Raw genomic sequence first — 20,643 nt, 5'->3', positions numbered from 1 at the left:
GTATCTCTTCCTTCAAATACAGAAAAGAATGAAAAATGCAGCTGTTATAAGCTTGTATAATCAGAATTACTGACACAGATTGACACACAGCAAAGTCAAAGCACCTACTAGACTAAATCATGTCTGAGATAGCAGACACTTTCTCAGGACTGAAGCCTAAACCCAAACTGAAGTACTACAGTCAGGTAAGGAGAATGCTAATCCCCTATGCCATTCATGTTTGTGAGCTTTTCCTGTTTTTTTTGTCATTTGTTTTTGACATAATAATAACAGAATGGCTGTAATATGCACCAGTTACAGATAACAAGAGCAGCAGGGCATTTCATGCTATTGATTGAAAGGCAGACAGACCTATTAGTGAAGAGCAGGAAGGCTTCGGGCACCACACAGGTCTGGAGGTCTGAGAGGAGCTCCATCCCCATTGGACAGGCACAGCTGACAGCCTGCTGACGCCAGAAACACAGATGGCTACATCCACCATTATCACCAGCACATCCATTTGTACCTAAAAGAAAAAAACATTTTTTTATATGCCATTTGATTTTTTTTTTCTAAGTTCCGCTTTGTTGCTGCATGTACAGAACTCAGAGGAAAATAAGCTTACTCACCAAAGGTCTCTGTCACTTTAGTTGCCTTCAGCCCCATTAAATCTGGCAGCTGATCGATAATGATCTCTCGTACAGCTGTGGTTTTGTGGACCCTCTCAATGCTCCGTCTCTGCCAGTCAGTCCAGTAGATATAATCCCCCAATAGAGTAAAACCAAAGATATGAGGCAGCTTGTCCTCTAGTAGAGTCTGTCTGTTACTACCATCCACACTGATCACCTGAAACAGAAACAGAAATGATGATCAGAAAAAAGCGCAGATTAAAAGCTCAGCTTCTTTAATCCATCCTTACAGTTGTCATCATCCTAACCTATAGTTATTTTTTATAGATTAAAGGTGAAAATATAGTCTATGTCCATGTTTTAACTAAATGTAAAACACACAAATGATATAGATTAAAGAATTTGGTCCATATAAAACCATCAACCATTCACCAAAGTGTTGCCAAGCAGAATAATTAGTTAAAGAGGTTTGAAGAGTGGGATTTGAGTTTGACGCATGTTGTAGCAGCCAAAGAAAACACTGCTGGCAATGTGAAACCCTTCCTGCTCCTAACAATATGGTGACACGTCACGTGTGTGTGTGTGTGTGTGTGTGTGTGTGTGTGTGTGTGTGTATGTTTCTATAAGCAGAAATTGAGAGCTACAATTGACAAGGCTGCAATTAGAACTTGTGTCCAACCCTCCTCCTCACCGCCTGTGCTATTACTGGACTGGCCTCAACTGAAATAGACACGGGGTTTTATTTTAGACACACTACAGTCATTTGCAGTCTACATGAAGGTTTGCGAGCGTGTGTGTGCATGTGTGTCTGGTCACATGTTAACTACAAGGTCTCTAATGTGCCATGGTAGACATTTCGCAAACTATGAGCATGGTGGACAGATATATTAAAAATGAGTGCTGGGAAGCGGTTTAGCATAGTAGAGTAAAGCCTGGAGCTGGGGAGGGATCTACCGTTTTCAATATAACTGAAGAGATTATAATAGGCTATTGTTAATGCCAAGTTGTAGCACAAAGAAAATGATCTATGTTGAGACTGAAGGCCAGCTTATGAAAGGTAACTGCTGTTCTGGTATGTACTTTCTTACTACAGCCTAGGCCACACAGTATTAAGTACTGGGGAGTACATGACCGTGTTCACACTTCCATTTACACTAAGCATTTGTTTTCACAACAAAATCCAGTATAACAGAGGAACATACTGCACTTTCTAATTAATTACAAGCAAGCAAAAAGTTTACAGTTCACTGGTTTCTAAATGGGGTCCAGGTATGCTGTGGGATTTTGGAACAACCGTACATTATTGCAACATACAGCTGCACAAAACTTTGGGAATGATTTATTAATTCACATTTCCCCTAACTAACCACCAGTGCAGATCACCAACCACCAGTCTAATGCCTTTAACTGGACCAGTGATGCTTACAAGCACGCAGGCTAGATTAGAGTAAGTCCATGGCCTAAAGGCTGGTTGGCGACGCCCAAACAATCTATGGTTGCCAGGAAAAAGAGTGTATTCCCTGAAAGGTTGGTTGATCGCTTTCCCAAGTAGTAAACTTCAGTTTAATTCGGTTTTTTATACAGCGTCAAATAACAACAAAGTCGCCTTGAGGCACTTTCTATTCCAACAGACCAAAATTTTACTGTGAAGGTTAACGTTCTCTGTTTACAGTTTGGATAGCACTTGCACAGTTTCTGCACATATTGGCTAAAGTAACATCAGACACCTAACAAGAAAACACTTTAAACTAGGGCTGCCACAAACGATTATTTTGATAGTCGATTAGTCACCCATTATTTTTGCGATTAGTCGACTAATCAGATCATCATCCATTGGACGTACAGCTTATTGCACCAGCAGCATCTGCTCTTATATAACTATCATTAGCTTACAGCTTTAAGTGTTTAAGGTCTGTGCTAACTAAAAATAAAGACAAGATGATAGTTTATTAATTTTTAATGAAATTTGCAGATTGTTTCGGTGAAGTTTAATAAACTCCTTGCTATCTAAAATATAACAGGACACCGGAGTAAATTCTGGAGCATCTCACACTTCTGATAATCAGCTGTCTGCTTGAAGTTTATTTAGCTGTGCAAAAACTATAACTTTAATCTCAGCCAAACCGATTTACTCAGGAACAAATAAAATACTAAAGAAAGCCAAACAATAACATTTTTAAGTTATCTAAGTGACTCATATATCATGTTTAACCTGAGTAGCGAAAGACGGCGGTGGGTTTGAAAACGATTTGCCGGGAGTCCGGTGTTCTCACGGCTCTAGTTAGCCTTGCCCCCGCCTAGCTATCGAGCTAGTGGGTAACAGACGTCTCCGAAAACGTCGGAGCGCTTTTGAAAATACGTGGTGTCTTGATAAACTGAGCAGATATTTGAGGTTTACACAGCTACATTCTCGCCTGAAAATATGTTAAACGTTTATTTTGTGACCCAGAAAGAATAATAAGAGTAAAGTTAAAACTAACTAGCTGCCGCCATTGTTGACAGCTGCGCTATGAATTCTGGGACACAGCTTCTTCTTCTTCGGGGTTTAACGGCAGCTGGCATCCTTGTACATGCAGTGCTGCCATCTTCTGTTTCAGTCCGTTATTACACTCTTAAATCCTACTACTCATTCCTGCGTCCTTTGTGATCTTACAAAGCTTCAAACGATGCGTCGACTATTAAATTAGTCGTCGACGATTTTAATAGTCGACATAATCGTGACTAGTCGACTAATCGTGGCAGCCCTACTTTAAACAGAAACTTTTTTTGTTTAAAAGTGTGTTGCATCTCAACTGGAGGCAGCAAGACTGTGTTGATTTGTGCGAACATGCATAATAAGGCAGTGGAAGCAAAGTATTTACTACAGGACCACTGACATTCTTGCAAAATAATTGCTAGGTTGTGCTTGATCAAGACGAAGCAGAGAGGCTGTCAAAAACGTATGCGTTGTCAGATCACACATGAACACATCTGGGGGCTGATATATGTGCAGGTGTACCCTTTGGTGTACCTTCAGCTCAAGTTTAAAAATCTCTGGCTGAGATGACACTAACATGATCATTTTACTGTTCATCATTGGATTAGCCATCAATAATTCTTATTTCACATCAATAATTCAACATTTGTCAGACTCCAAACTGAAAATAAGGAGTACAGACTATATGATACATTGACTGAAAAACTTGCTACAAATTTGAATTAAATTTAGTCGTCAGTATTACCTTTCAGCTCCTGCTTTTATATATATTTCGAACACAAGAAAAAAGCAGAATTAGAATGAGTGTTTTGCTGTGACGGGCATCTGTTTAATGAATACTCATTTAAATATCCATTCACAGGCCGAGGGGGTGAGCAAACAGAAATAAATAGAACATTCACTTTAATGGGCCTCTGATCCAAGGCAGGCTCCTAACCCCTCCACAAAAAAACCTATTCATTTATCACTGTGAAACAATTAGACATGGACATCCCAGTGAAAAGATGGCAGAGAGACTCCCTTTATCTCCTCTCTCGTCCTCTCTTACTCACTCTTTCTTTCCACTGACTTTTTCAGGAAGAATTATGCACTGGGAATGTGATTTTTTTTCTCATCTTTTTCATTTTGGGTGTGAGAATGTCGCTTTTCTTGATGGACGTCCGGGGGGGATGGGAAGAGGGGGCAAAAGAAAGCTAGCGGAAAAGTAACAAGGTCTCATCAAGCACACAGTGAGACATCAGAGCATCGGATGGTTCACAGACGCTCACACGTGGATTTTCTCTGATAAACATAAAGACAGACCCAGGATGAATAGAATCTACACAAAAAACCAAAGAAGCCACAAAGCTTATACCAATCACAAACCACACCACAAAAGCTTTGACACAAGCAGTGTTTTCCATAGGCAAAAAAAACTACCAATGCATTCACTGTAAATGTCTGGTCCAACATTGATGCTGATGTGAAAAAAAAAACTGCCAGGAAAACAGAAGCACTAAAGGAAAAAGCAAGAGTGATTTTAACGACTTCCTTACATGTGTCATCAGCACTTCTGTGACTGGTTAGTTTCCCTGAGCGCACTTGATCGTAATTAATTAATTAATTAATTTGCAATTGCGTTCACATAAAATACTGATTGTCTAACGTTTTCTGATTGGTATGATCTGATTTTTTCCCCCAACATAGTAGAGATGAGCACATTTGACTTCACTCTAGTTTTAAGCCTTAATTTCTTTAGTCTGGTAAAATAATCTTTACTTATACGATCCGTATACTGTCTTATTCCAAAGCTTTTCATTCCAACTTTTGGCATATATCTAGCTATTAGAAGTTCCACTACACTGAACTACACACATAAGAAAACCAGATTATAAAGACTTTGACAGGAATACATAAGAATATTTATCAGTCAGATGTTCAATATAGGGCTGCCACGATTAGTTGACTAGTCACGATTATGTCGACTATTAAAATCGTCGACGCATCGTTTGAAGCTTTGTAAGATCACAAAGGACGCAGGAATGAGTAGTAGGATTTAAGAGTGTAATAACGGACTGAAACAGAAGATGGCAGCACTGCATGTCCAAGGATGCCAGCTGCCGTTAAACCCCGAAGAAGAAGAAGCTGTGTCCCAGAATTCATAGCGCAGCCCAGCGCAGTTGTCAATAATGGCGGCAGCTAGTTAGTTTTAATATTACTCTTATTATTCTTTCTGGGTCACAAAATAAACGTTTAACATATTTTCAGGCGAGAATGTAGCTGTGTAAACCTCAAATATCTGCTCAGTTTATCAAGACACCACATATTTTCAAAAGCGCTCCGACGTTTTCGGAGACGTCTGTTACCCACTAGCTCGTTAGCTAGGCGGGGGCAAGGCTAACTAGAGCCGTGAGAACACCGGACTCCCGGCAAATCGTTTTCAAACCCACCGCCGTCTTTCGCTACTCAGGTTAAACATATATATAAGTCACTTAGATAACTTAAATGTTATTGTTTGGCTTTTTTCAGTATTTTATTTGTTCCTGAGTGAATCGGTTTGGCTGAGATTAAAGTTATAGTTTTTGCACAGCTAAAACTGTCAAGCAGACAGCTGATTATCAGAAGTGTGAGATGCTGGAGAATATACTCCGGTGTCCTGTTATATTTTAGAAAGCAAGGAGTTTATTAAACTTCACCGAAACAATCTGCAAATTTCATTAAAAATTAATAAACTACCATCTTGTCTTTATTTTTAGTTAGCACAAACACTTCAAGCTGTAAGCTAATGATAGTTATATAAGAGCAGATGCTGCTGGTGCAATAAGCTGTAGTTTTACGTCCAATGGATGATGATCTGATTAGTCGACTAATCGCAAAAATAATCGGTGACTAGTCGACTATCAAAATAATCGTTTGTGGCAGCCCTAGTTCAATATGATGCCCTCACTGGAAAGCGTGATGTACCATGTCTCTATCTATTCTAACACTTTATGCACACATCTGGGGGGGAAACAACTACAACAACATGTTAGACCTGTTGCACACCAGCAGATGGGAGGCATACAGAAATTCCACAAAGGCTAAAAATTTGCTTTAATTTGTCACTCATCGGGAAATATATAGACTGCTGATAGATCTATCCTATCCATTTTGGCATTCCCCCTATAAAGTTTTCCTGTTGCTTAGTCTATAGCCAGTCCATTTGGCCAGCCCAGAGAGATTTGGCACATATACAGCAGGTTAAATAAGTACTGACCATGTCAACAATTTTCTAAGTAAATATATTTCTAAAGGTGCTATTGACATTACTTTTCACCAGATGTTGGTTACAACCCAATCCACACATGCAAAGAAACCAAACCATAGATGTCCATAAATTAAGTTGTTTGTAATAATGAAAAAATGACTCAGGGAAAAGTATTGAACACACGAAGAAACAAAGGTGCAAAAAAGCAGAGAAAGTCATGACACCAGCTGAAATCCATCAGTAATTAGGAATCCTGCCATTTGTGCAAATTAATATCAGCTGGTTCAGTCCCAACTAATGGCCTGTAAAAATGTGTCATGTGTGTCACACAAGAAATACAACCTTATTGTTGCAAAACATACAGATGGCACTTGACACACAAGAATTTCTGAAGGTTACAGTGAGCACTGCTGGGGCCAAAATCAGAAAGTGGAAAGATCATTTTACCACAAACTGATCACAACCAGGTTCTCCGACAGAGCAGTGAAAAAAATTACGAGAAGCTATCCAAGAGCCAAGGAGCACTTGTAGAGAGCTACAGAATGACCTGGAATCAGCAAGTACAATTGTTTCAGAGAAAACAATAAGTAATGCACTCAAGAGCCATGGCCTATATGCACGCTCACCATCCAAGAATCCAAAGCATGTTGCATCATGTTTAAAGTTTGCAGACAACATTTAGACAAGCCTGTGAAATACTGGGAGAAGTTTGGTCAGATGAGACCAAAACTGAACTCTTTGGATGCCATAAAACACACCGTGTTTGGAGGTCAAAGGTCAAAAGGCACTGCACGTCACCCCAAAACCACCACATCAACAGTGAAGTTTGGAGGTGGGAACATCATGGTGTGGGGCTGTTTAGGCTGTGCGGAGGCGTTCTAAAGCTGTCATCACCAACAAAGCCTTTTGTACGGTGTTTAAATAAATTTCATTAAGTGTGTTGAATAATTTTTCCCTGTGTCATTTCTCATCATTACACATAATTTATCATTTGATTTCTTTGCATGTATGGATTGGATGGATTGCGATCAACATCTGCTGAGAATTTCATGTCAGTAGCGCTTTTACAAATATATCGACTTAGAAAATTGGTGACGTGTTCAATCCTTATTTGACCGGCTGTAACACCCCTGACATTCTCTCATTCTATACAGCATGAAGCAGTGACACTAGACTTGTTACTCAAAAAAAAACAAAAAAAAAACGCGCAGGGCCTTAAGCAGGGGAAATTCCACTATATACACCTCCCCATTTTCTGAGTCCCACATCATTCACTCACACACACACAAAAAAACACAGGCACACATATCCACAAGTAGTAACCATATGGCTCAACAGAGTGGCTGAATGGCGCTACGCACAGTCAATCTGCATAATCACAACAAAGCAGCCGTTTTATGTATGTGTGCTGAGAAAGCAACACATCAGTCAACGCTTTCTCACATGAACACATGCTCGTTTCAAAAGGAGGGGGCCAGCGCGGTAACTTCAGAGGGGTTTTTTCCACAAAGAAGGAGGCGAAGGGGGAGTCAGATTTCTTCAACAAAAAGAGTTGAAAACACTAAGACAGAGGAGGGGCATGGGTGGGGGTGGGGGCAAAGAAGAGAAGCAAAGAGAGGGAACCTGAGGGAGTGAGAGCATTCCTCCAGTGTTCTTAGAGAAGTTCTTCACTTAGCCGAGGCCTTTTGTCGTTCTCTCTTTTAGAAGCTAAAAGGCTATGTGCTGTTAGGCTTTCAGCTGTTTGGTAGGCTTGCTACAACCGCTAACAGTTATGTTTCCAACACTTCAGAGGAGCTTACATGCTATGATATTAATCTCCTGATAAGCAGAACTACTATTCAACCCTCTTGTGGTCATCACACTAAAATTTGCTGGTTGCATTATGGGGACTTGATTCTTGCTCCACAGTGTAGAAACACTTTTTATCTTTTCACAACAGGAGTACATATACACACACATGCCTGAGGTACAATCCATAATCAGTTAAAACAGTTAAAGTGTAAAAGAATGGTGAAACCTTTAACCTTCTAGGACCTGGCGTCCACATATGTGGACATCACATTTTGGATTATTTAGACTAAAATACTCAATTTTGCTCTACATGGGCCTGATATCACTTACGAGGACATTATACTGCTCCTGTTCTATCAAACGTTTAAACAAATATCCTCATATGCGGCTCTTATTTTTCTTAAAAACAAAAATAAGGTTAAAAAAAAATCTGGTAATTCTTTGTTTTTACATTCATCGGGCCCCAATATATCCAAAGATCAAAGAGAAATTAAAAATGCATGTCGTGAAAGAGTTCGGGTCTTAGGAGGTTAAAGCACTTTTCTGATCTGATCAGGACAGTCCAACCAGATACTTACTCTGGATGGCAATGCCTCCAGTGACACTATGAGGAATCTTGGAACTGGATATGTTCTTCAAAGTGCATATTAAAAAAATATGTAGGACTGCTTTGTTACACTGTTATATTTCTTGTTTCATTGTTGGGGTTTTCTCTGTATTGTTGGAGTCTTTACCTTACAAAATACAGCACCTTGAGGTGACTGTTGTCGTGATTTGGCACTATATAAAAAACTGAACTGAATTGAAATTAAACTGACAAGGAGTAGAACAAAAATTCTGTAAAGGCTAGAAATTTTACTTTCATTTGACACTCATCTGGAAAAAGACAACTGTTGAACGTACCTCTATCTTATCCGTTTTGGCATCTCCCCAGTAAAGTTTTCCTGCTGTATAGTCTATAGCCAGTCCATTGGGCCAGCCCAGAGAGCTATTGACCAAGACCAGCCGGGCTGTTCCATCCAGATTGGCTCGCTCAATCTTCGGATGCTCACCCCAGTCAGTCCAGTACATGTAACTGTAATAAACAAGAGACAAAAAAACATTTTAGTTCCACTGACAGGAGAATATTAGATTAGGCAGGTATTCTTTTTGAAGCTTGCAAAAGAAATTTCACATTCCTCACGGTAGACAATTATTTGTAAAATCTAATGTTATGATATAAAACATTTTTTTTCTGTCTTTCTTTGTTAGGCCATATGCTTTTTTCAACATCAAAATCAATATTTCCCAACTTGGAACACTTGGGACTGCATTTTGATTTGCATGTTATAAACTCTCATGAATTTGGATTAATATATGGATAAGACGACTTTTGTATGTCGGATGACAGCTGTGTTCAGGTGGGAGAGCCAACTGAAGTACTCACCCATTAACAGGGTCCAGAACAATGGCTCTGGGTTCTTCCAAGTTCTCAGAAATCAAAATTTTCCGAGAGGTTCCATTTAGCCTGGTAACCTGCAACACCACATAACATTCCAATGTAAAAATGTAACACGACAATGCAACATATTTTTTAGATTTATTCAAACGGTTTGTTTGCATATATGTTTAAAATTTCATAGTCTTTTCTTTTTGAGTAATAATCACCAGAAGCTGTCTTGTCAATTGCACAGGCATAAACTTCAAAAGTCTGATTGGTAATCGGTTCACACAGATCCAAAAGTATGCAGACAGGCATTACAAGTGACCCAGTTAGACTTTTGTGTTCAATTCTTTTTAATATAAACCATGCAGCCTAAGAGTAAACTGTACTTAGAGTTTTACATAGTGAATTTTGAAAAATCTAATAAAATCTCTAATGTAACAAATCAGATATACCTCAATCCGATCAGTGCCCGTGTCAGTCCAGTACAGGTTTCTGGCAACCCAATCTACAGCAATGCCATCTGGGTGGTTGATCTCCGTGGTAACCAACATCGTGGCATTACTCCCATCAATGCTGGATCGTCGAATGGCCCGAACCTCATCATCCGTCCAATAGACATAACCTTCAACTGGGTCATAATCTATAGCTATGGCATGGCGAATGTTATCAACCTGCATAATTAGAGGAACAGCAATGACCCTCAGGAACCCTAGCTCAGGTAATTCAGGAGCAGTCAATCTTCCTATGTCTTTTTACCTGCAGTACTATGTCTGTGAAATCTGGCAGGTCCAGTGAGATCCTCCTAAGGTCCGTCCGTCGAGCCAGCAACAGAACTTGCTCTGCTCCTAAACAAGACAGACAGTTAATAATAAGTAATTAGTAATTTATTATTACATTATAGAAATAATGCAATGTATTCTATATACTATAAGCACTCCATCTACTTCATATCCACGGCTAATAAAGAATCCTCAATTAACCTAACATGTATGTCTTTGGACTGTGTGAGGAAGCTGAACCTGAAATAAACGGCGTACCTGAAGTAAACCCATGCAACCATAGGGAGAAAATGCAAACGGCATAAAAAAGTCCCAGCCAGGGTTCAAACCCAAAACATTCTTGCATGTCGCCCATGCACAAGGACAAAGCAGCACAATGGCAAAAATCCCAGTTCAAGTCATTTGTGTAGCATGTTATGTACTGCCTTCTAACTTGGACACTACACACTGTTTCATTGAAAACTACCACAATAACCGCTGACATCAAATAAGATGACTCTTGAAGGAAATTGATACCAGAATTTTGCTTTTTATAAATGGATTCAAAGAACTTTTAGAATTCAACTCCTACCCCCCCAATCCAAAAAACATATGTTTAATATTGTTAATAATATTAGCTGTAGTTGTATCTTAAGACAATGAGATGGCATTAAGCTTGAGGCTTCTATCCTGCATATGTAGGACTAATCTGCTGTTTAGTCATAGTTATTATGCACAAATACCCGTCAGACATTTCTGTCCTATCTGGAAAATCTAACATTTGCCAAAGCCTCCGTTATTTAAACATTTATATCAAGAAGCCATCCAACAAACCAACAAAAGTTGGAGTATTTGGTATCTGGGTTGGAGCCAAAGCCCACAGCCCAATATAAATCTGTCTGTTGTCAAAAAAGATTTCAAGCCTGAGCCAAGCTTGCACTATTATCAGTTTTCTTGCCTCCTCCTTACTCCAACCAGTCTGGAAACAAAGGGCTCTGCTATCCTGGGGGATTCTCCACTGTGCTTGGCTGTTGATTGATTTAACAGGAGCCAAACTCACCTCATGGGAGACAATTAACTATTTTTCTTTGTGTCTTACACGTCTGATTCTGAGGTGCTCGGATTATAAAAAGTTAAAAGTGTTTCTTTCTATGTTCCTACTTGATTTATCTTTCAAATCAATTCACTCAAATCATAAGACAAAACAGTTACTGTACAGCACGTCTGTAAAATAAATTACAAAACCTACAGACAATAAAGATATGTAACTGAACGTTACAAAATACACACCACGCTGAATTTTACTCTATCTGGATAAATCTCTAAGAAGTAAAATCTCATTTTCGAGGCCTCCAAATGTCAGCCTAAATATAAGCTCATATAAAACACACTTCTCCAACGTGTCAGCAAAAGCTTTAATCTGTGTTCTTTCAGCTGCACAACCAGCCAAAATCTGGCATCTCTCAGCCTTGGCACCAATCAGATTTTACAATGAGAGTTATTCATCGTTACTTAAATGTCTGAGGCAAGGCGGGATAAATAAAGGAAGAGAATGAAGAGAAAGGAGGGACAGCATCTGTGATTCCACTCTTCTCTTCGCTTGACTTCATTTTGAGACACTTAAAGACCCCTAACAAACAGTCTTACACACACACACACACACACACACACACACACACACACACACACACACACACACACACACTCTACAGGCAGCGCAATAACAAACGCCTTCAATTTAACCAGCCAAGCAAAACAAATTAGAAGCACACACAAAAACACAAAGACACACACACACACACACACACCCACAGACACACAAACTGCAGCCTGACACAATAGGGCATTGTTGTTTTTATTGTCAACAGTGGCTAAGTGATTGGTTGGCATGCTTCATTCAAATTTAATACATTCCCATAACACAGCCTAACAGACACAGAAAACTCTAATACAGTGTTGTGCTATTATAGAATAAAGCTCTATTGTTTTAGCCTCATGGGAATCAGCATGGTGGCCGGTCAGCTAACTGTTAAACTACAGGGTTCATTTTACTGGTCATTTTACTTGTTTTCTAGCTGATGCTCCCCACTCTGCATCACTTTTCACACACCAAACGCAGTGGTAAATGGGGTCGGCAAGAGTACACACTAATTATTCTAGGAAACTACAAATAGAACTGGGTTACTCTAGACCAGGGGTCACCAACCTTTTTGAAAGTGAGAGCTACTTCTTGGGTACCGATTAATGTGAAGGGCTACCAGTTTGACACACACTTCTCAAATGACAAATTTCCTCAGTTTAACTTAATTATGTGTTATCATTAATAATTAATGATATTCATCTATGTACGGACACTAATTATGTTAATTATTTTTCGCCATAATTATAAAGAATGCAAGCAGTGTTGGGGAGTAACGGAATACATGTACCGCCGTTACGTATTTAGAATACAAAATATGAGTAACTGTATTCCGTTACAGTTACCGTTTAAAAAGGTGGTATTCAGAATACAGTTACTTTGTTGAAATAAATGGATTACACTGCGGTACTTTCCTGTTTCATTTTGTCGCGGGTCAGGACTGTTTGGGTTTTGTTTGACAGCTACGTTCTGTTGTTCCAGGCGGCAGCGTTACGGTTGCCATGGTTACAGGGCGACGCTCTCTCTCTCTCTGCGACTGTGTGTTTCCTGGGTGAGAGAGCGCCTTTTCGTTGTTGTGCTAAGCTAACAGGCAGAATGCTACAAGCATAGCTCTAAAGAATGTAGCATCATGGGCAGTGTAGTCCGTGTTGCAGGGAGAATGGACTGCCATACACGTTATGTGTCTGTGAGCGCGAGGAGGGAGAAAAAGGCGAGTGGAAAGGTACGAGTTGCCGTCGAGGAAAAACGGGAGCTGGAAGCATGTAAATATAATAATAACCACTGCAGCCAAGAAGAGTGCCTGACGAGCCCAGTTGTAAGTAAGCTATTAAGACTCGTGTTTTCCTCCGAAAACAATAAGTTCCGTTGGAGCAGTCTTTCAACGCCTCTCTCTGTCTCTCGCAAGAAAAGTTGACCCACACAACAAAGTAAAGCTATTTTTCGGCTACGAGCCGACAGGGACCCCGCCGTATTAGTCAGAGGTCCCTTTACTACAGTTCGGAGTCGCGGACCTTCAGTAACAGTAATAAATCACACAGCAATAGTACATTCACGTTGTTGTAAAAAGCACGATAATATATTAAGTAATCCAAAGTATTCAGAATACGTTACTCTCATTGAGTAACGTAACGGAATACGTTACAGAATACATTTTGGGGCATGTATTCTGTAACGGAATACATTTTAAAAGTAACCTTCCCAACACTGAATGCAAGTAGGAAACAAGGTAGGAAACATAAATATCAATATGCAATGCTTTATTTCTATATATCTCTGCAAGTATTTACATTTTGAAGTGATCACTTCTACAACATTTTCACTTACCACTAACAAATTTTAACAAATCATGCACTGTGACATACATTATTTTTGTATGTATGTAACATACAAAAAATCAACTTTCAAATTTTACAGAACTTTTCACCAAATTGGCAGCATTTTAAAGCAAATTGCCACTGAGAACATCTAATATGGCTTTCTTTGTCTGTTAGTGGGAAACCTGGCATTGCATGCTGTTCACCAGTGTGTTGTAATCTGGGGTATAACTTGACACTGCAACTCTGAGTGAGTCTTGCAGATGTGCATCGGAGAGGCGTGTTCTGTGTTTGTTCTTGATGAAGTTCATGTCAGAAAAGGCTGATTCACAAAGATAGGTTGAACCAAACAGGCTGGCAACCTTCATAGCTGCTGTGCAAACACCACTGTACTTTTCTGTGTCAACAAGGCACCAAAAGTTTGGTGCACCCTGATAGGCTTTGAGGAGGACGTCATTTTGCAATGTTACAATTTCGATTTCCACCTGTCCAGCATCCAAGCTGAACATTGAACTTAGTTGCTCAGCAATGCATGTTGTGTCCACATTCATGAAAGGATTGGAAACGAATGAGATGCATGGCTCAAGCTGATCAAGGTCACAAAACCTGTTCTCAAACTCTTGACCAAGTCAGTTTATGACTTGAGTGTACTTTTCTGCAACTTTGGCAAAAGTCTCAGATGCAGAAGCATTGTCTTTCAGCACCATCTGCACAGAAAGAAAGTGCAGCACCTTTTTTCTCTGTAAATGCACAGAGAAGATGCTCATCTGGGCTTTAAATCCATTTAAAGCACTTATTATGTCAGCAACAGTCTTACCTTTGCCTTGCAGCTCACAGTTCAAATGGTTCAGTTTCCCAGTAATGTCTGTTAAAAACGCAAGGTCAAGTGTCCACTCAGTGTCCTCCAGCAGAGATGTGTCTTCCCCTTTGGATTGCATGAACTCCTGGATTTCACCCAAAAGTGACAAAAAACGAAGCAAAATCCGTCCCCTGCTGAGCCATCGGATTTCCGTATGTAGTAGCAGGTCACCATATTCAGCTGACAGCTCCTCCAATAGCACCTTGAATGTTCTGTGCTGTTTAGCTCTGGAGCGGATGCTGTTTATGATCTTCACGACGGGAGTCATGACGTGCTCGAAGCCGATCACCTTTGCGCATAACGCCTGCTGGTGAATGATGCAGTGGTAATGCATGAAGTTTGGGAACTCTGTGTCACCTTTACAGTGAGCGATGAATCCCGTATGTCGGCCGATCATAGCAGGAGCCCCGTCGGTAGTCACTGATACCAGCTTTTCCAACGGTACCTTTTTCTTTGCGAAAAACTCCTTCACCGCGTTATAGATGTCAACTCCCTTCGTAGTTGTCTTTAGCGGCAGTAGTGTCAGAAGTTCTTCTTTTGTGGAGAAACCATCAAATACCATCCGGATAAAGACCATCAGCTGTGCTGTACTGCTTCTGTCCACGGACTCGTCACACTGGATGCTAAACCAACTGCACTTTGCCAGATCCTGATCCAACTGATCGGCCAAGTTCCCGGACATAGCCGACACTCTTCTAACAATTGTAGTTGCCCCCAGCTGGACATCAGAGAGAGTGGAGATTACATCGTTTCCATATTTCTCGTCTTTAAGCACAGTTTTTGCAATTATCATCATTGCTTCTTTGAAAACCTCCCCGTCTAAAAATGCCTTCTTTTTCTTAATCATGAAATGTGTAGCTCTAAATGAGGCTTCGGTTGCTTTTTGAGAGTTTTTCACCGGTCTCGTGAAAAAAGACTGCTGTTTGCTCAAACCTGCCTTTAATTCGCGGGCCTTTTCCGCTGCCCTTTGGGTAGTTAGCATGGTAGCTTGTGTGACACGTTCGGAAATGTCTCTCCACGTTGTGCCGCTTTGCCGTTGCCACAGTTGCCCCGCAAATGAGACACACGCATGAATCTTTCACAGTGGTAAAAAAGAACTCTTCCTCCCATTCACTGTTAAAATCATATGTTTTCTTCCTTTTTTCCGCCATGTTTTCCTCATCTCCTCACCTTTGCCTTTGCTGGTCTTCACGGCAACTGTTTCCGTGGAGACCAGCTAGCACTAAATATTAGATCATGATCTAATATTTAATAATAAACTTTTTTTTTTATATATTATCTCTTTTTTTTTCTCTTTTTCTTCCTTCTTTTTTTCTTTTCTTTTCTTTTTCTTTTTTTTAATATATTATCTCTAACAAATTAACACCAATGCAATTGTGATTAAAAAAAAATAGCAAGAAAAAATAAAAATAGATGCAGCTTACTGGTAAGTTGTTATGGTGAGCTATTTTTAGAACAGGCCCGCGGGCGACTCATGTGGTCCTTGCGGGCGACCTAGTGCCCGCAGGCACCGTGTTGGTGACCCCTGCTCTAGACTGAATATGATTAGCACAGATATGAAGATGTAATTAATGATTATATAATTTATACTCACTATATATTAATTGCCCTTCATTTGTGGTAACATATTCAAAACAATCACGTATTTATTAAAGAAGTCGTTTGTTGTTGTCCACTCAGTAAAATTTCATGGTGTTGCTGATCATGGCATTAAGTTTTTATTTAAACGGTTTGCTAGCATTGCTACCATTCTCTGAGCTTTTTACTACATTTCGCAGACTTACAGACAGCTTGCTATGTCACAGATTCTGATTAACTTTATTTTTTATAACTTTTATCTAGAACTTCATTAATATGACATTACTCCTCCACATATGCTAATTTCTCATGAGCAACATTTAAACCCTTTTTAGGCAATAACTTACTCATGTACCTGAAATACCAGAAAAGTCCACAGTTATGTTACAGAACAGAATACATCATTTTTCAGTTCAATGGAATTAATTTTATTTATATATTTATACATTTTGTCTACTCTCTCCAGTAGTTTGTGTTTTGTCCTTAGCTCTCTATGCTTTAATTTTTTCCCTCTTCTCTTTCCCCTCTGAGCCTGGCTCTGCCAAAGGTCTCTTCTTTTTAAAAGGGAATCCTTCCCCATTGGCACAATGTTCCTGCAATAGGAAACTGTTTGAGTGTTGGAGTCACAATATAATAATATATCTATCCTGAAGCAACTATTATTGATAACTACCATTGCAAAAAAACCCAAAAAACGTTATTTTTTATTTGTGCACGGCACGCATACTGAGTTTTTCACAATAAATTACTGGATTTATCTGTGCTAAACAGCTAAATGCAGACCAACAATGGAATGGATTTTTGATTTTAAAAAATGCAGCCTACCCTACCCCCTGGTTCCCCTGCGACATGCAAACACCCCAAACAAAAATAAAGAATGCCAAAGAGCAGAGAAAATGGACAAACAGACCCAGTACAGAAACTAAACTTAAAAACTAAAACTGAAGGAATAGAGCCATTCCTTTAAAACAAATGGTAAGTAGACTAGCCCATTTCTACTCAATTTGAGCACTAAAAACACATGTTTTTATCCGTACCTAAGCACTTTTAACTACACGTCCATTCTTTCGCTCTCTCTCTCTAGTGGACACATTGGGGGTAACTTGGGGTTCAGTATTTTACCCAAGGACACTTTGACACATGGACAGGGGAAGACAAGGTTTGGTTTATTCTGAGGTTATAGTAATGTAAATGATCCATACCTGGTTTGCATGTCTTTCTGTCTGGTTTAAGCTGCACGCCAGTGGGGCAGGCACAGCTATAGAAAGGCTCAACTGGAGAGAGTAAGCAGAGGTGACTGCAGCCTCCATTATCGATACTACATGGTGTCTGGACTGCAACAAAAATACACGTTGGGGTGAGAATAAGCAGAGAGATCATTAAATAATTACCAGAAAGTAGATCAAAGTTGGCCAGAATTATCCAGCTACAAACCTAATCTACAAACACAAATGTAAAACAGTGAAACACGTACTGTCTGGTTGGCGGTAGGGCTCCAGAACCTGTATGTCCATGGGAGAGTAAATCCCACTGAGGATCTCTCTGGTTTTGTCTCCACTGTGTTTGCTACAGGCGTGGATGGAACGAGTCTGCCAGTCGGTCCAGTATAATGTCTCCTCAGACAACGTTAGGGCAAAAGGATGGGTCAGGGTGCCTTCCACCACCGTTTCCCTGCAGGATGAAATGAAAGCTTATTAATTTATGTTTACTCATGTCATTAAAAATGCATTTTGAAATGCTGATACAGGGAATTAATGAATAAATATAAACAACGTGATTTATCGGGTTTTTTTGTTTGCTCTATAATGTACTTAAAAATCAACATTTGTGTTAGCATTCATGTTTGCAAATTTATCTGCACTTCCATTAACACTTTAACCGATCTTACCAGTGACTCACAGGATTATATTTCTCAAATCATATAAATGCTCAGCCAAACCATTTTCAACACCACAGACAAGAAAAGGATTCTTAGAACTGCAAACTCTTGTGTACAAATGAAATTTTGGTTCAATGGAGGCAACGTAGGAATGAAACTGTCCTCTTTAGAACATAAATATCTAAACCACATTCAGGTACAACCTCACTCACTCTCTCCATCGTTAATATAAAAAAACTACATAAAACTAAGATTGGAGAAGTGTTTGAGGAATCACTGATAAGGAATAAATGTTTCATTTCTGAAACACAATCATGTAAAGAAAAATATAAAGAAAACACAAAGAACTGGCTGTAACCAGTCATCATTCTTAGTTACATGCCTGAGTGTGTTTGTGTGTGTGTGCATTAGGAAACAGGAAAAATGTAACTAACTCCAGATTTCAAAGCTTTGTCCAGCTTTTGTATGTAATTGAGGGCGAGAGCAGATATTGATTTGCAGACAAACATTATCCACTGATAATTACTACAAGTTCTACAGTTACTACAAGTAAAAGGCCTGTGTGACTTGGCTTGTTCTAGACAGAAACATCATCAATCCAAAGCAGTGCTGGTAAATCCTGTGACACACAAAAATCCGGGATCTATGTTCAGGGATGGCCAGGATTTTATCAAACCAGGAAATTAAGATGAGCACTTTTTCTGTTTCTCTTAAAGAAAGTATGTCTGTTTGTCTAGTTCCTTCTCCTTGTTTTTTCCAGTCCTCATTTTCCCAGTCTCTGGTACATCTGGTCGAATTCCATTAACTATGTTTAAAAGGTCAGTAACTGGAAATCTTTTACAGATGGACTGAATGTTGGTGGGCTAACTAACTATCAGTAATATAATATAGTAACTATCAGTTATATGTGCTTTACTCTGCACTATTTGGTACATTCGTTTTTTGGATGGAAACAAAAAGAGAAAAAGAGTTAAAGAGCATATGTGGAGAAAAAAGGCCAATAGAAGGAAAAAGAAACAAAAGAAAATCCTGAGCTGTGAGCAAAATGCAGTGTGTGTGTGTGTGTGTGTGTGTTTTGACTGGGGAATGCACACCACAGCTCTGTTTGTCTTGGACTATTCCATCTATTTTTTTATTCGGTCTGTGCAGCTATTTTTCACTTCCCACCTCCATTTTTCTGTTCCCAGTGAAAACTCAAAGCGTTATTTGCTGATCGTTGATGTTTTTATTCTTGATCCTGATTAAGAATTTTGAAAATCATGTTTTATTTCTGCCTTAATTAAAGAGATACTGTCATAATAGGTGACTGTTGACAACTGAAAGAACTATATGAAGTAAGACATCAGTAAATCTCATCTCTCTTGTACGGTGACAAATATTGTTCTCACATAAAATGTCAATAGTGCTTCAAATCAGTGCTACACTGAGCTAGGGTTTTCTATTTCCAATTCAATACTGATACCTTGGTACAAAGAATCAATAAATACCAGTGATAAGACAGACAGGGAATGTATATGTTTAAGACATCCTCAAACATTGATCTTCTAATTTTGGCAAGATACACTGAAAAAAAATATTGGTGATGTTCATCTAATTTATTTGAATTAGCTTTCATGTCTGCTCTAAGTGAGAGTCATCATGCTGCAGCACACTGCTGTCATTAAAAGTTGCAGTACTTTCTTTGTTTCCTGCACCTCTTTATGCATTTTATGTAGATAAGACAGCTGGAAAGAAACATTAAAAATTCAGTTTATGACAATATATTACATACCATTAGCGTACTTATAGTATTTCAAACGTCCTTCTATCTTCTACCATGTACATTGTAATTTAACCCCTAATGCGTGTAGTGCATCTGTCCTGTCTGCCTCTCCTCGCCCAACAAGTTGCAGAACGAGGCCCAGGGAGGAGCAGCCGTCTGCTGCGACCTGTGAAAAGGGAGTTTTTCCTTCCTACTGCCAACAAAGTGCTATTTTCTCTGAATTCCTGCAGGGTTAGGGCATGGGGTTGAGAGATATTGGCTTGATATAACTGGGCTCCTCTCACAGCACAAGCTTGGTTTGAAACCAGTCTCCTGCAGAGGGGCTAGCTTCTATTCCACTCTAAAGTTGTACTCAGTAAGAGGCAACAAAAGGGGATTTGGTTATACTGGCTTATTGTCTTTGCAGTGTAGTTTTTACCAGTGGACCAGAACAACAGTCAGGGTATGCGGTAATGTTTTTGGTTTTGGATTACAGTATATGGATCCCCATATACTGAACTGAATGAAAAGGAAGGAGGAAAAGCATACATCATTACACTCTTGGTTTGAATTCATTCTAAGACAGTCTTTTACACGCACGCACACACACACACGCAGATGTACATAAAGCTGCATACCGTGCTGATCCATCCAGATTGGCTCTATGAATGAAGCTGAGTTTGGCATCAGCCCAGTACAACTTCTGTTCCACCAGGTCTATGGTGAGACCGTTGGGCCAGTAAATGTCCTCATTCACTATTACTCTCCTGATACAAGACAGAGATGCTTAGAATTGAGATTTAAAAAAAAACATTTTAATGTGACTTTTTTGTAACACATCTAAACAA

At 39.4% G+C, this 20,643-nt stretch overlaps 1 protein-coding gene across 2 annotated transcripts in view; it reads right to left on the bottom strand.

The window, feature by feature from the left end:
• Positions 1–20,643, bottom strand: part of lrp5 (low density lipoprotein receptor-related protein 5) — a 52,931-nt gene that overhangs the window by 14,002 nt on the left and 18,286 nt on the right. Inside the window, exons 5-13 of one of the 2 annotated variants that reach the window (XM_026174839.1) lie at positions 20,434–20,562; positions 17,650–17,846; positions 17,378–17,509; positions 10,284–10,372; positions 9,980–10,198; positions 9,528–9,616; positions 9,005–9,176; positions 609–825; positions 352–505 (exon numbers count right to left, since the gene is read on the bottom strand). In XM_026174839.1, coding sequence (XP_026030624.1) covers positions 352–505; positions 609–825; positions 9,005–9,176; positions 9,528–9,616; positions 9,980–10,198; positions 10,284–10,372; positions 17,378–17,509; positions 17,650–17,846; positions 20,434–20,562 — 1,398 coding nt within the window. Of the gene's footprint in view, positions 1–351; positions 506–608; positions 826–3,088; positions 3,112–9,004; positions 9,177–9,527; positions 9,617–9,979; positions 10,199–10,283; positions 10,373–17,377; positions 17,510–17,649; positions 17,847–20,433; positions 20,563–20,643 lie in introns of those variants that run through there. The other variant, XM_026174840.1, reaches the window with a different exon arrangement.

Source organism: Astatotilapia calliptera, chromosome 7, assembly GCF_900246225.1.
Source record: "Astatotilapia calliptera chromosome 7, fAstCal1.2, whole genome shotgun sequence".
Taxonomy (NCBI): domain Eukaryota; kingdom Metazoa; phylum Chordata; class Actinopteri; order Cichliformes; family Cichlidae; genus Astatotilapia; species Astatotilapia calliptera.
The sequence above is the reverse complement of the archived record's forward strand: the minus strand, read 5'-3'. Positions and strand labels throughout refer to the sequence as shown.